The sequence below is a fragment of the Panthera pardus genome, unplaced genomic scaffold (genome assembly GCF_024362965.1).
Source record: "Panthera pardus isolate Hobbes unplaced genomic scaffold, ASM2436296v1 HiC_scaffold_6, whole genome shotgun sequence".
Classification (NCBI taxonomy): domain Eukaryota; kingdom Metazoa; phylum Chordata; class Mammalia; order Carnivora; family Felidae; genus Panthera; species Panthera pardus.
This window is the reverse complement of record NW_026526991.1, coordinates 88,905,117-88,922,114: the sequence shown is the minus strand read 5'-3', so window position 1 is coordinate 88,922,114 and position 16,998 is coordinate 88,905,117. Positions and strand designations below refer to the sequence as shown.

Here is a 16,998-nt window from a genome sequence, read left to right as displayed (position 1 = left end):
TTTTAATGTGTACTGTTTTTGCTAAAAATATTTAATTCTTTAGGATGAAGTCTGAATAAAGAAAAGGGATGGAGAATAGGGAAAGGAAGGGCTTAGTATATAGTACGTAAATTTGCCTGACTCTGACAGACCTTGGAATTTCACAACCAGCAAAGTTTTTTCTGAATTCCTAGTAGTTGCTTGCTCTTCCACTCTGTCACATGGAAATAAGTATAACAAATGTAATACTTGCTACTACTAAAGAATTTTAATTCTGAAAAGCTTCAAGAAGATAGTATAACTTTAACATCTATAGAAAACCATTGTTTATTTTTTAGTACTTATTTGATTTCTTAACCTGTACAAAGCAAAGAAATAAATGGAATCATTTTGCACCTACATGTAACTTACTTTTTCATTTCTATATTGGACATTGCTTCACATTTATAAATTTATTACTTTTTAATGGTTGTATAGTATTCCTATGTGATAGTTTATCATATTTAATAGTCCTTTCTTGATGGATCGTTTTTTGCACAATTATCCCCAATGTAAAGAACAGTGTAATTAACATTCTTATAAACTGCTTTTGGGAGCTAATATAAATCCTAAAACCTATGTTACTAGGTCAAAGAGTATGTATAGGCTTGCTTTTTATTGTTATTTTTTAAGTTTATTTATTTTGAGATAGAGCTTGTGTGAATGGGGGAGGGGCATGACCTGAGCCTTAATCAAGAGTCGGACACTTAACCAACTGAGCCACCCAGGCATCCTGGATTTTTTCTTTCTGATTTATAAAAGCCTTAATTTTGGGCCCTAGGTGGCTCAGTCATTAAGCATCTGACCGGCTCAGGTCATGATCTCACGGTTTGTGAGTTTGAGTCCCACATCGGGTGAGCTCATGCCCCACTTTGGTTGATCTGGAGTCCCCCATCTGGTGAACTCAAGCCCTGCTTCTCTCTCACTTCCCTGTCTGTCTGGCTGTCTGTCTGTCTGTCTGTCTCTCTCTCTCTCTCTCAGCCCCTTGCTCACTTGCGCCCTCTTTCTCTCTCAAAAAAAAACCCCAAAGCTTAATATAAAGTGTACATGTTTGCTGTAACAGATATTTTGGTCTAGCTTGTCATTTCTCATAAAATTTTGTTTGTTCTGCCATCTGGAAGCTTCTGTATATTGGTATTGTACATTTCTACATATATACATGTAGTTACACACAATGTAAATGTAAATACGTGTATACACAATGTAAATATGTTTCTATATATTTTCATTACCTTTCTTCCTGTATTATTTTTGTAATTTTAGGTTGGAAATCTTGTTAATCTGCTTAAAAGTAGGAAAAACATTTCCCTGCTATGATAGGAATTAAATATTTTTCTTATTTTGACTTTTTTTTTCCTTTACTTTTTATGGTGCTTTTTCTAAAATGCAGAGTTTTAAAACTTAATTTTGAAGTAATTTCAACTTGCAGAGAAGATGAAAAGCTCCCATATATTTTCTCTCTCTCACATGAATGTATAAATTCCATATATCCTAACCCGGATTCACCAATTAACTTTTTACTACATTTGTTCTATATTTATCCATCATCCGTTTCTTCATCTGTCTACCTTCCTTCCCTTTCTCCCTTTTTCTCCTTCCTTACCTACCTACACACACATTTTTTGGAACATTTGAGAGGAGCAAAATCCCTAAATACTTCAGTGTGTACATTTCCTAAGAACAAGGATATTCATTTACGTAACCTTAGAATAGTTGTCAAGACCCAGAAATTTAACATTGATGCTATTAGTTATTGAAGTTCACTAATTGTCCCACTAATGTCTTTTGTAGCAGGTTTTTTGTTTGTTTGGTTTTTTTGTTTTATTTGTTTGTTTTTAATTTTTTTTTCTCCGTCTGCTTAGAATCCAGTTGAGGATCTCATATTGCATTTAATTTTCATAAAGTTTTCTCAGCCTTTCTGTATTTTTCATGGCACTGATATTTTTGAAGAATATAAACCTTTTATTTTGTAGTATATTCCCTGTTTTGGGATTGTTGGTAATGATGAGATTGGGTTTATGAATTTTTGGAGAAAATACAACAAAATTCTCACTATTATGTCAAGGGATACTTGATGACAGTTTGTTCCATCGTAGATAATGTTACCTAGATCACTTGATGAAGGTGGAATTTGCCAAGTTCTCCACTGTAAACTTATTCTTTGTCCCTTTATAATAAGTTTTGGGGAGATACTTTGAACGTACGTAAATAAGTTGTTTCCCATTGGAATTAGTTTTAGTTTCTATTGGTGATTCTTGGCTGAATCAATTATTAATATAAGGATTACAAAATGAGTATGTTTTCCGCTTCTCAATCTAAACTTTTGGTAAGTATTATACTTATAGAGCCTTCTTTGTTCTTTATATGTCTGTCTGCCAATTAATCATTTATTTAGGAATGGACTTGTGGGGTTTTTTTTTGTTTTGTTTTAATTTTTCTTAGTGTTTATTTTTGAGAGAGAGAGAGAGAGAGAGAGATGGAGCGTGAGTGGAAGAGGGGCAGAGAGGGAGACAGAATCTGGAGCAGGCTCCAGGCTCTGAGCTGTCAGCACAGAACCCAAGCTGGGGCTTGAACCCACGAACCATGAGATCATGACCTGAGCTGAAGTAAGATGCTTAACTGATTGAGTCACCCAGGCGCCCCTTAACTTGTGTTCTTGTTTTATTCCTTGGTTTGTAATTCATGACTATTATTATTTTGATGCTCATCCAATCAGATTTTAAAATATTGAATATATCTGAATATATATATCTGAATATATATATCTGAATATATATGTAGTTTCTGGGGCAACTGTCTAAATATTTGAAGGGTAGTAGTCTCCATTGTAGTGTTGGCAATGGCAGAGGCTTGAAACTGAAAGTCATTAAGACCTAAGTAACTTGTTATTAGAAATAAAAGAAAGTGGTGGATGTGTCATTAGGTTTAAGGCTAGTTTTATGTTTCCTAAACTTAATGTCTGATAAGAATATAGTATCATATGAAAATAATCATGTTAGCTTATGAAACTTTAGTTTTGTAAAATCAATGTACTCTTAAAATGCAAATACAGTTTCTTTGCCAAGGGCTTTTATGATATTTATATTTGATAATTAAAGTACAAGGATTGTTCCTAGATAAAATTCCCCCACCCCACGTTCACTTTGTCAGGTATATATACCTGTGCTTTATATATACATTTAGACTTTGTGGGAAGGGGAGTTGCTGCTGCCATTTTGTTAAATGTAGTGAAATATTTTAGTTATTAAAGGTTTGGAAAACATTACATGTGTTGGAATGCCTGGCTGGTTCAGTTGGTAGAGCGTGGGACTCTTGATCTTGGGGTTGTAAATTTGAGCCCCACATTGGGTGTAGAGATTACATAAAATCTTTAAAAGCAAACAAAACATTACATGTGTTCACAGTAGTAGAATATGGCAATATTTTAAACTATTCTCTTGGTCTTCTTTTTTTTCCTTTTCAATTTAAATTTGATTCTTGTTATCTGGTGTTAAGCTTTATCAGAGTCAAGTGGCTTCAATACCACCACACTTAGAAATACATATTTTGCCTAACTGAAGAAAAAAAAAAGTAGTTATATACAGCTTGTTTGGTGATTCTTTTGATTTCCTTTATTGCTAATGGGGCAGTGGTTTGTCTTGATGGATTTGTATTTGTTTGAAATTATGTAGTTATACTTTTTATGAGATAAGCTCGATATGTAGTTTTGCTTCCCTTACATGTTTCTCCTTACTTTGTAAGTGGAGTGTTAAAGTCCCCTGCAATTACCACATTCTTATCAATAAGGTTGCTTATGTTTATGAGTAATTGTTTTATATATTTGGAGGCTCCGGTATTCGGCGCATAGACATTTATAATTGTTAGCTCTTCCTGGTGGATAGACCCTGTAATTATTATATAATGCCCTTCTTCATCTCTTGTTATAGCCTTTAATTTAAAGTCTAGTTTGTCTGATATAAGTATGGCTACTCCAGCTTTCTTTTGGCTTCCAGTAGCATGATAAATAGTTCTCCATCCTGTTTCTCCTTACTTTGAACAGAGTATAGTTATTTAATTATCTCGGATTAATTTATTTATTGTGACTTTTCCTCAGCAGATAGCGTCCTGTAGCTCAACATGATTGACTCCATTTGTAATATTGACACATTTGAATAACTTCTCATTGTGTTAGAGTAGTGCTTGAAAACTCAGATTTTCTTTAAGCTTGATACATAAAGTAGTCATTCTTTTTAGGTGTTTTGGAATCAAAACGCTAGCCTGCATTCTTTTTTTTTTTTTTTTTAATTTTTTTTTAACGTTTTATTTTATTTTTGAGACAGAGAGAGACAGAGCATGAACGGGGGAGGAGCAGAGAGAGAGGGAAACACAGAATCTGAAACAGGCTCCAGGCTCTGAGCTGTCAGCACAGAGCCCGACGCAGGGCTCGAACTCACAGACCGTGAGATCATGACCTGAGCTGAAGTCGGAAGCTTAACCGACCAAGCCACCCAGGCGCCCCTAGCCTGCATTCTTGATAAAGAAAAAATTTTTTATCAAACCATATTTAACCTATGATAACTTTACAGTTGTGCATTCAGGCAGTTTCTGGTAATTTGTTACATAGTGAATGATACTGGTATTCACTGTGGTGGATGATGAAATAATTTCCTTCTCATGTTCTTTAATGACCTGTTTTGTAATGATAGTTGATTTTGATAATTTTTAAATCGCTTGCTTTTTTCCCCCAGGTTTTTGAGGTATAATTGACAAATAAAATTGTAAGAAATTTAAATTATACATCGTGGTGATTTGATACATGTATACAGTTGTGAAAGTATTCTCTCCATCTAGTTAACTCATCCATCACCTCATATATATATGTATTTTAATATATATATTTGTAAGAATCTTTTTATTTTTAAGACACATTCTCTGTAATAATATGAAGCTTTAAATACCCTGTTCTGCTGTCTTTAATTCTTCTTTGACATTTTGTATGTCTGTATTTGAAGCTCCCTAGCCTTGGCAGCCAGTGCTTATTAGGAGGCTCCTGCTGACCAAACATGGAATTATTTGACTATAAAAAAGAATAATAACTGCATTGGTCATCATGATTCTAAAAGACAAAAAATGATTCCCTTTATTCCCCCAAAAGAAAAATGAGTTGGTCACCATTGGACAATGACAGGGATCTCATTATTTGGAAAGCTGTTAAGACTGAAGTAGTTCTTCCTTTACTGTATGAACTGTGCTACTGGCTGTCCAAATCCTGGTGCTAGAGTTGCATCCAGGACCAGTTAAATCAGAATCTGGGGCACACAGCCAGGCATTTTGCTATGTTTAAAAAAATTGAGGGGCACCTGGGTGACTCACTCAGTTTAGTATCCGACTCTCACAGTTCGTGAGTTTGAGCCCTGCACTGGGCTCCGTGCTGACAGCGTGAGCCTGGTTGGGACTCTCTCTCTCCCTCTCTCTCCGCCCCCTTCCCTGCTTGCTCTGCCTCTCTCTCAATAAATTAACATTTTTTTAAAAAAATTAGGTGATTTGGATGTGTGCCTAGGCTTCAGAATTACTGTTCTACAAGGTATTTCTCTTACCAGGTACTCTATACTAACTAAGCAGCATTTCTATGGTAAATGTGACTGCCAGTTCAATGGTCTTTGAAAGGGGGGGAAAAAGCATTGAGGGGGAAAAAGATATGCTGTGTGTACTGTGTGCATGTCACATTTGGGATCTTATTTTTATTGATGTAACCTTTCTTTTCTAGGCCTCTTTTATACCACACTTGCCTATTCTTCATCCCTCCAACCTCTATTTCCAAAGCCATTGGCTGCTGCTCCTGTCTAGTCAGTTTTGCTGATCTCTGCTCGGTATACCTGACTTCTAAATGTTGGAGAGTGCTCTCAAAGTTCTTACCCTAGGTGTCCTTTGGTTTTAAATACTAGTAAATACTTTTTATATTCTGATTACTCTCAGATGTTTATCTCTAGCCCTAACAATATTACCTCTTGGATTCCAGAATGGAATATTTGGCTTGGATGTCTAATAGAGTATCTTGAACTTAACATGTACAAAATCTTGAGGTTTTTCATTTCAAACATGGTTCTATTCTAGACTCGGTAAATAGTAAGATCAAGGGCTCTCACTTTAAGAGCCCTGTATCATTCTTGATTCCTCTCTTAACTTTTCCTGTACTCCTGTAAATACATTAGCAAATCCTGTCAATTTGACCCTCTGTATATTAAAAAAAATTTTTTTTAACATTTATTTATTTTTGAGAGAGGGACCAGAGCACGAATGGGGGACAGGCAGAGAGAGGGGGAGACACAGAATCCAAAGCAGGCTCCAGGCACTGAGCTGTCAGCACAGAGCCCGATGCGGGGTTGGAACCCATGAACCGCAAGGTCATGACCTGAGCCGAAGTCAGATGCTTAACTCTGAGCCACCCAGGCACAGATCCTCAATATATTTTGAATATGACTGCTACTTCTTACTCTACTCTTTTACCCCCCGTTTATCTTCTGTGGTTCTGTTAGTCACTCAGTTTGAAATCCATGATAACTCCTCTTTCCAAATTAAAATCCCTATTTCTTAGCATGATGCATAATAAGATCTTCATACCTGTTATTTATCTGCTTCATGACTCATTTGTTCCCTTACTGTAGTGTTCCAGCCATAAGAACTACTTGTAGTTCTCAAATGAATCACAATCATTGTGGCTGTGCTTTCTACTTGGATTTTTTGTTTGTTTGTTTGTTTGAGAGACAGCAAGTGTGTGCACCCATGTGAACAGGGGAGGGGTGGAGAGGGACAGACAGAAAGAGAGAATCCCAAGCAGGTTCTGCACTGTCAGTGCAGAGCCCAACATGGGGGCCGATCTTGGGAACCATGAGATTCTTGAGCCAAAATCAAGAGTTGGATGCTCAACTGACTGAGCCACCTAGGCATCCCTCTACTTGGAATTTTTAAAAGCTTTTTATTTTGGAAAAATGTTAGATTTACAGAAAAGTTAAGCTGCAGAGATATAACAGACTATTCATGTGCCTTCACCTAGTTTGTTTCCCTTAGTGTTGCCTCATTCATATTACTGTGATACATTTGTCACAACTAAAAAAACCAACATTTCTACCCACCCGGAATTTTTATTTTTCTTTAGATTACCTACTTTATTAATAAATACTACCATGTCTCCTGTGAAACTGATGTTTTGTCCTTGGTGTTTCAGTAGCCCCTTGTAGATTTTCATAGCACTTCTGGGAATATATGAATAAGGCGGTCTTAGTACTAGAAAAGACATTGTTAGTATTGCTTCATTTGAACATGTTTGGGGCGAAAAATAAAAACAGTGATTCCACATTTTAGAACAGCTGCTTGACCACAACAGTAGTCAGTATATAGAGAGTATTTCAGTGGATTTGGGAAATAGATCATTTAAAGCATTTGGTATCCAACAACCAGATTTTCCCCTGATTGTTGAAATCAGGACATCAATGTGGTGGCTTGAATTCATGGATCATTGTATGTGTTGGGGAAAAAATGAATCTTTGAACATTAAAACCACATTCACCATGAAATATTCTTGTTGAGAGGAATGAAAGTCCACTTGAGGCAATAGCTGATTTGTCTCTTACCTTGTTTTCTGTGATATATACATAATGGATGGAATTTTCATTAGATGATGCTTAAAATTATTTTCTAGGGTAAAATTTGTATTTAAGTGAAATGTGTGTGATTCTTGTATTTCTTTTTTTTTTTTTTTTAATGTTTTATTTAATTTTTGAGAGAGAGACAGAGTGTGAACAGGGGAGGGGCAGAGAGAGGGAGACACAGAATCCGAAACAGGCTCCAGGCTCTGAGCTATCAGCCCAGAGCCTGACGCGGGGCTCGAACTCACAAGCCATGAGATCGTGACCTGAGCCGAAGTCGGACGTTCAGCCGACTGAGCCACCCAGGCACCCCCTCGTATTTCTTTTTAATAAAGGACTCTCTCTCATTTTAAATTCTCATTGTACTTTTAGGTTTTCTTTTTTAGATTTGTTTATGATTCTTGATGGATGAATGATTAAAAGCAAAGATAAAACTATTTTCTACTAGAATTCTCATTCATTTCCAGAGCATTGAATCACCACTGATTAAAATACACTTGTGATATTTACTCAGTTCTAGATGCTTTCAGGGCCTATTCGTTGCAGTCTTGAAGGATTCTGGGACAAAATGTATCTGCTATTGTATTGGGACCCTTATAATTAAGGGTAATGCTGGATGGAATTATATCACAAAATCCTTCTGAATTTAAACCTGAGGGCTTGGATCTGAAACTGTTACTGTCATCTCTGTCTTAATTGTATTCAGGTAGCTATTCGGAAGTTTGAAATGTGATGTTTTTCCAGCAGATTTGTTTGAATAACCAATATTAAACTGGGAATTCCAGGGCAAAGACTATCTTACTTATATTGTATTCCTTAAAGTATCTGACACATGGGCCACCAAAGACAATTAATGTATGTTTTTAAAGTAGATGTTAGGAAATACAAGGATGATATCTTCTAAAATTGAAAAGTAAGAAAAATAAATACTCTGTGGCTTTATTTTGTGCAGTACTGTGTAACACAAATATGTGTGAACCAAATATATAATTTTAAATTCTCCAGTGTTTCATTAAAATAATTGAAATGGGTGAAAATAATTTAAACAATATCTTTGGCTTAACTCCTTGTATTGATTCAACATCTTAGCAATATACAGAATTAATGAAAGTTTTTGCTTTTTTGGGTACTAAATCTTCAAAGTTCAGTGCATATTTTATACTTACAATATTTTTTAAGAAGAGCCATATTTCAAGTGCTTAGTACTATAGGTATCTAATGATTAAAATGTATTGGACAGTGTAAAACTAACCCATGAGGGTAATTTTACTTAAGCCTTCTCATTTCAGATGCTTAATACTTGATCTTTATTTAGATTTCAAAAATTTGTAGTTGGAGAGGTAGATTCACGTAGCAAGCTATTGCAGATACATTTAAAAGTTTTTCAGTAGTGAAATTGAGTATCAGGTATTTAATTGAAAATTAAAATGGAAGGGCTGGCCTGAATGTTAATAGTAAAAGATTACTTTTTTTTTTGCTTTTTTAAGATTTTATTTATTTATTATTTATTCTTTTTTAATATGCAATTTATTGTCAAATTGGTTTCCGTACAATACCCAGTGCTCATCCCAACAGGTGCCCTCCTCAATAAAAGATTAATAAAATAAACTGAAAATAACAAGTGTTGACAAGGATGTGGAGCTAGCTGGTGGTTATACAATGTTGTGAATGCACTAAAGACCACTGCATTATACACTTTAAAGTAGTGTGTTACATGAATTTCACCTCAATAAATAAAAATTAATTTAAATAAAATTAAAATTTTGTTTCTTAGTTACAGTTGCCTTAAAGTGTTAAGTAGCAACATTTGGCTAGTGGCTTTTGTGGACAGTGTCGTTCTATGGCAGTGTGGTAATCAATAGGAGATGGAAACTTTTAAAAAGCATTATTTTTTCTTGGCACTTGAAATATATATATTTTTTTAAATATAAATTTTTTAATTCTAAGAATTCAGTAACCATTAGATGCTAAACTTTTCATCGCCAGAATCTGTAGCTGAACATTCTTGATATAGGCTGAGGGTAACACTATTGATAAGGTCATTGTAAGACTTGAATGAGGAGCACCTAGGTGGCTCAGTTGGTTAATTGTCCAACTCCAATTCAGGTCATGATCTTGTGGTTCTTGAATTTGAGCCCCACTTGGGGCTGTCTGCTGTCAGCACAGAACCTGCTTTGGATCCTCTGTCCCCCTCTCTCTCTGACCCTCCCCTACGTGCACTTTCTCAAACTGATCGACTGTCTGTCTCTCTTTCTCTCAGAAATAAACATTTAAAAAAGTATTAAAAGAATTGAGTGAAATACTTTCAAGCACTGGATATGGTTAATTGCTCCTTTTCAGGGTTCCCATAGCACTCTGCCCCCTAAGCCTAACTGTAGTTCTTTAAGGTGTCATATGCCTACTGACATATTGTAAGCTCTTTCAGGGGGGTACTGTGTCTTATTCATCCTTATACTTCTAGCATCTTGCATGGTGCACAGTACATAGAGTAAATATTTTTTATTTTATTTTGAGGGAGAGAGAGCTCGCGTGTGCAAATGGGGGGGGGGGGAGGAATCCCCAAATAGGCTCCGTGCTTGAGCCTGACACAGACCTGATCCCACCACCCTGAGATCATGACCTGAGCCGATACCAGGAGTCAGATGCTCAACTGACTGAGAGCCACTCTGGTCCCCCTGCCCCGTGCCCTTAAAAAAAAAAATTTTTTTTTTAAATAAGTATTTGAATTAAAACCTTGAATCATTCCTCTGCCTCTTAGTGTACACCTTAGAATGGGCAGAGGTTTTTATTAGCAATGCTGAGTGCCATTAAGCCCATAAAAGGTCTGTTGTATACAGAATAAATAGAATATTTATGAATGACACTGCCTGAGGGGCTTGCTCTGAAATGTTTCAGCCAGCATCAGTTTTACCAGAATCTATAAATAGTTGAGTTCTTCAGATATATTTAGAAATAGCTATGATTTGCAAGGTGGTTCTGGATACACACACACATATGTATACGTATATATATTCATAAAAGTATGTTCTTGCCTTCAAAATACCTGAAGAAAGGATTAATTGCGATACGTAGATAAGCAGTCTGAAAGTGTGAGAGTATCTTCAAAGGAGGATGAGCTTTTTTTTTTTTAATTATTATTTAATTTATATCCAAGTTAGCATATAGTACAACAATGATTTCAGGAGTAGATTCCTTAATGCCCCTTACCCACTTAGCCATCCCCCCTCGACATCCCCTCCAGCAGCCCTCTGTTCTCTATATTTAAGAGTCTCTTAGGTTTTGTCCCCCTCGTTTTTATATTATTTTTGCTTCCATTCCCTTATGTTCACCTGTTTAGTATCTTAAATTCCTCATATGAGTGAAGTCATATGATATTTGTCTTTCTCTAATTTCGCTTAGCATAATACCCTCAAGTTCCATCCATGTAGTTGCAAAGGGATGAGCTTTTCTTAAGTTGGGAAGATTTAGAGAGAGTGAATAAAGATATGATCCCTAGTAGAGAGTTGAAGTTTAAAATGGTAAAGTTGCCTGGATTGAAAGAAAGAGCCTGGAAACATGTACATTTTTTTGTGGTATTATCTAGATAAACTCTATTGTACGTTGAACCACCTAGGAACAATGTGATAGATTTATTTGGTGTTTGACATGATTTGGCGGATTTGGATGCTTGGAGTTTGGTTGTCAAGTCAGAATCTAAGTAAATTGGCTTAGTTACCAATAGAAGAGCCCCTGGAAATCTAGCTATGAATTTTGCTGTGGTGATCATTTTGTAAATGGCATTTGTTTTAATTACTAACATTCACTTGTTAGATGTCATACACTTTGTACTGTAGCTAATTTGTTTATTATAATTTTAGTGATATCTAAACGTTCTGCATTCATTGTTGGAGTAGCAGATCTGCCAGGTGACTTGGGTAGTTATCTCAGTCTTGGCAAGTGCTGAAGGCTAAAGAGGTATTATTTAATGGAACTTAACGAGTTGGGTAAAACCAACCCTGAGGGTAAGTTTTCTCGGAGTAGCTGGGTCTAATTGTTTAAAAGTCAGTATCACTGTATTTCTTCCCTGTTACAACAGGGTAGAACAGTAGGGAGGCTGCTGAACGTATTAAAGTAGGATGTATGGTTAAGATAAAAATAATTTTAGAAATCTAGGAGTCCCCAGGTGCCTCGGTGGCTCAGTTAGTTAAACATCCGACTCTTGATTTTAGCTCAGGTCATGATCTCACGTGTCATGAGTTTGAGCACCGCGTCAGGCTCTGTGCTGACAGCACGGAGCCTGCTTAGGATTCTTTTCTCTCCCTCTCTCTCTGTCCTTCCCATGCTCATCGCGCTCTCGTGCTCTCTCTCTCAAATAAATAAATAAACATTAAAAAAGAAATCTAGGAGTCCCAAGTAATTGTCAGGATATGTAATTCTCTGATTTAAAAAAAGTTAACTGTTTTTCTTAGCAAAGTGATTAATTCAAAACCTGATTTTTCTGGGAAGAAGATCTCACTATTTTTGTCTTGTGTACAGTGGGAAGAGCAGTAAACTGGAGAGTCGTGACACTAGAGTTTTATTTCCCAGCTCTGCCACTGCCTAATATGTATTATTTGGGGCACCTTATAAAAAGAAAGGGTGTAGTAATCTCTCGTAGTTTCTATCTGGAATAGTTCTATAGTGTTACTCATTTACTTCTGAAAATAACAGAATATTCACTCCTTCATATACTTGTGCCTTGCATAGCATCCCTGACATCCTTTTTTATCTTTATCTAGTGTGTTGTTGGTGGCTGCAATGCCAGCTTTGCTTCTCAGGGAGGGCTAGCTCGCCATGTACCCACACACTTCAGTCAGCAGAACTCCTCAAAAGTTTCTAGCCAGCCAAAGGCCAAAGAAGAATCTCCTTCTAAAGCTGGAATGAACAAAAGGAGAAAATTAAAGAACAAAAGACGACGTTCATTACGTAAGTTTTTCACTAAAAATCTGTATGTAGTAGATAGCTTTTGTTTCTATGTTGGGCTTTCATGCAAATTCAGGTTTTACTGTTCTTTAACTCTGTGTATTTTTGTTAACAGTAATAAACAGATGGGATCCCTTGGGTGTTAGTGTGAGAGTTCAGTGATATATGTTTTGTCTTACCTTTCTAGTTAAGAGAGGGTAAGTATATGTGGCCTTAGAATACAAAGTCTGTATACAGTTAGAGTTTGAGGGTTCCTTTGATTCTGCTGTAAAACAAGAAAATTTAAAATATGGCGGTGTTGGTATTTTAGAAAATTTGAACATGTTAAAGGTAATAATGAAGTAAAAGTAACCAATCTGCTGCACAGTGGTATGGGTGAATAGCAAAACTATTTGTAGTGTGTGTCTCTGTACTTAAATGTGTTGTAACACATATGTTAATATGTTTAATTACCAGATTATGAAATGTATCCTCAATATTTAGGATATAGTCTAGATGATAAGTTTTATATACGTGGGGAGCAGGAATTGATGTTGAAGCTCCACAGCCTAGCACTCTGCCTGGTTTGTGGTGTGCTGGCTGACTCAGAGCATCCTGAATGGAGAGCGAGAATTGACTGAAGCTGTTATTGAAAGGGAGTCCACTGCAAGGGTGAACTAGATAGAAAAAAAATAGATTGTACCTTACCTTTTCTCTTGGGATTTGATTAGAACGTAGAAGAGACTCCAGACACTAATCCAGACTAGAAGGCTTGTCTCTAAAATGTTCAATTTTTTTTTGTTACTACAGAGCTACAGTGGACAAATGAACAAACCGTGGGTGACAAACTTTTCTAAGCTCTCTTTTAAGTTTCTTATTTTTGAAATAAATGTTTATTTTTCAAAGTTGGCTATTGAATTTAGGTTATGGATCCATTTTCCTTTTGACTTCCTTTTAGAAAAACAGAAATTACATCTGGTTTTTTTTACTTGAATATTGATGTGGTACTTGCAATCACACAGAAAATTGCTAAATATATATTATGGTATTCAAAGTTGAGAATCACTTTCCCGCCTCTTTGACTCAATAGCCTCATTACTATTTTCATCTCTGTGTATACGTAGTAATCATTTAAACTTACTGACTTTTCGTATTATTTGGTAGTATCTATGCAATTTGCTAGTTCTTTTAAAGAGAATGGGTTAAATATCTAGTTCTTTCTTAGAGAAGGAGGGACTGGTGCCTGCTTAAGTATATGGCCTCTTTTGAGAGTGTTGTTTTTTCCAGTATTAACTACTAAAACAGGCTGTATAGGGAGAGTGGTGGGGAAAAACAGTCTTTTTGTTTCCTGTTTTATGGGGGGAGAATAAAGATAATCCTGAGTATATGAGCTTTAAAAGATTCAGGAGCTGTCGTTGTGAGCAGTCACTATTAAGATTTGAATGGCAGGGTTGCTGCTGTTGCAGTCCATTCCTTCTTTAAAAATGTGCCTATCTGTAGCAGTGTAGTAAAATCATCACTTTGCTAGTGCCTTCCTCATGTGATTCAGAAAGGTCATTTTCACTCAACTGAGAGAGAAGTATATCAATGAACAGTAGAACTGCAGCTTAAGTCATTTTCTCTTTGATACAATTTATAAAATTTATTTCGAAGCTTTTCTGTTTTAACATACTTCAAAGTAAAGTGGAAAGAAGAGTACAATAAATACTTGCGTATCCTTCATTTAGAGAATATGCCATATTTGCTTTATCTCCCTATATATGTAGTTTTTTTGTTCTGATTACAACATAGATTCTTAGAATGCATCTCCTAAGAATATTCTTTTACATAACTATGGTACTGTTCTTGGGAAGGATACCCATAATACCATACCTGAAGGGCAAAAAAAGAAATCAGATGGTATGTTTAATTCTGAACCACAGGAAAATAGAGCCTCTATTTTTGTGGTCTCCAGAAGTTTTTGATTGTACAGCTCATCAGTTAAAAAGAAAAACAAAAAAAAATGCTTGGGCACCCTCTCCCAACATGTACTTACACAGTACACACAGGTAATGCTGCTGATGCACGTTATAAAACAATCACCAAGAAGGATATATGAAAAAAACATTGAGATGGAAAAAAAAAAAAAGTAGTGATACTATTTTCTTCCCTTACCCTAATGGATCATGACAAGACCTGCTTTGGAGACTATTATTTTAGTTTCTATTTTTCCTAAGTGCTTATCATGCTCAGGAAAAAGTGTATTTGGAGAGCATGGACAGAATAGAGTATGCTTTCTTTTCCTCCCAGTAGCTACAAATCTAACAGGAAGGGAATTTGTTTCTCAGTGTTTAAGTAAAATCATGACTTTTTTATTCCGTATATGTCAGATATTTTTTTCTTACTGATTTCCTGTTGCATTCCTAGTGTTGTGGGTTTTGCTAGTTTATTACTTGATGTTGTTTTGCTTATTTCCTTTTGAAGAAAGATCCGGTAAAAAAAAAAAAAAGCTATTTAGGTTGTTGTATTGAGTATGCCAACTGGTGAAACATTTCCCCACAAAAGCTCTGGTGAATTTGTGTAGGTGTTCTGAGAACTCCATGATTAGTAGAGGAAAATCCACTTCATATAGTAGTAAATCAGAATAGTGTGGTAAATCAGCATCCGTGTAATTCAGAATATGCTGTAGCAGGAAATCAAGCCCTCTCTTTTAATGTCAATAAAATGTAATTCTTAATTACATATGATCTTGAAAAATTACATGTATTAGTAAGCTCCGCAATTGTAAAATAAATTCATTTTCCTTGTTGTGAGCAATGTTCTTATTAGGAATAAAAATAGCACAATTTATAATAATACTAGCGGGATGAAAATAGAAATTTAAAAAATGTTCTTACCAAATTAAACCTTTAGTGTATAGTTTTGTGATTACACTAAAGCTTACTCTAGGTTTGTGAGTTTATTTTTAAAAGTAGTATAAGCTTATTAATATAAACTGCTTTGTGACTTATGAAGGCATTTTTCACATGCATTTCTTTTTCCTAAACTATAGCTGTTGTTACCTCCGTTTCACAAATAAGGAAACAGGCCAAGTAGATTAAGCAGTTTGCCTAAAGCTGCACAGCTAATAACTGGTGGAGTTGGGAGTTAGAAAGAATTTTGGCGGACTCATTGGCATTCAAGGATGTATTCATAATTTTCTTAGATTGTTATTGGAAGAGTTATTTACAGTCAAGAAAATAATTGTCAAGAACTCCAAAGTAATATTACCAGTTTGTCAAATTTGGAATTTTTTTTTAAGTTTATTTGTTCAGATAATCTCTACACCCAGCGTGGGGCTTGAACTCATGACCCTGAGATCAAGAGTCGCATGCTCCTCCCACTGAGCCAGCCAGGTGCCCCAAATTTGGAAAATTTTTGATTACATGTTTATAAATATAGAGTATTCCTGACATACATGTTATATGTTTGGCTGTGGTGAATTAGATCTCAGTGTGTTGATAGATGGAGATACTCATCAGATTGTTGAAAATGCAGGACTGGTGCTCAGGCAAGATGCTGGAGTGAAATATGAAATTACATGGAAAAGATAGCTGAAATGTGGAATCATGAGGTCTGAGGTTACAACCTCCCACACCAAACGGCACAATTAAGCCACATTCACTCATTAGCTTTTGTATATTCTTCTTGTCAGCTAGAACCCATGTTCTGAAAGCAAAATAAAATTTTTTATTTAAACACCAGATAGATTCTTGTTAATTGTTTTAACCCTTACTTATTACATTTTTGTAGAAAATGGACTATTTGGCTGTTTGGCAAATTGTTACATTTTTCTAAATATTCTTTACTTCTTTTGTGTTGACTTTTAGCACGACCACATGATTTCTTCGATGCACAAACACTGGATGCGATAAGACATCGAGCCATATGCTTTAACCTCTCAGCTCATATAGAAAGTTTAGGGAAGGGACACAGTGTTGTTTTTCATAGTACTGTAAGTATTTGTTTTTGTTTTTTAATTATCTATGTAGGTCTGCAAGAACATGTATTTTGACTTTCACAATCACATTTCTAAACTGCTCAAAACCTTAGAATATATATTTTAACAAAATCAAAAAGTTCTGCTTTATCAGTATTTTAAAAATTACTTGTATTGTTGGTTGTAAAGCAAATACAGTTAACTCTTAAGCAGCATGGGTTTAAACTGCACAGATCCACTTACATACAGATTTTTTTCAATAAACATAGTAAAGTACTGTAAATGTCTTTTTTCTTCCTTATGATTTTAGTGTTTTCTTTTAGTTTACTTTATTGTCAGAATATAGTATATAATACACATAATGTACAAAATATGTGTTAATCGACTGTTTATGTTTTCGGTAAGGTTTCTGGTCAACAGTAGGCTGTTAGTTCTTGGGGAGTCAAAAGTTATATGTGGGTTTTTGACTGGGTGAGT

The 16,998-nt window shown here is 35.4% G+C and overlaps 1 protein-coding gene across 3 annotated transcripts in view; it reads left to right on the top strand.

Annotated features, from left to right (window-relative positions):
- AEBP2 (AE binding protein 2) overlaps positions 1 to 16,998 on the top strand; it is a 70,727-nt gene that overhangs the window by 40,465 nt on the left and 13,264 nt on the right. For 2 of the 3 annotated variants that reach the window (XM_019452138.2, XM_019452139.2), the window contains exons 4-5: positions 12,401 to 12,587; positions 16,412 to 16,536. The exons of the other annotated variant lie outside the window; for it this stretch is intronic. In XM_019452138.2, coding sequence (XP_019307683.1) covers positions 12,401 to 12,587; positions 16,412 to 16,536 — 312 coding nt within the window. The remainder of the gene's footprint in view (positions 1 to 12,400; positions 12,588 to 16,411; positions 16,537 to 16,998) is intronic. 3 annotated transcript variants of the gene reach the window in all.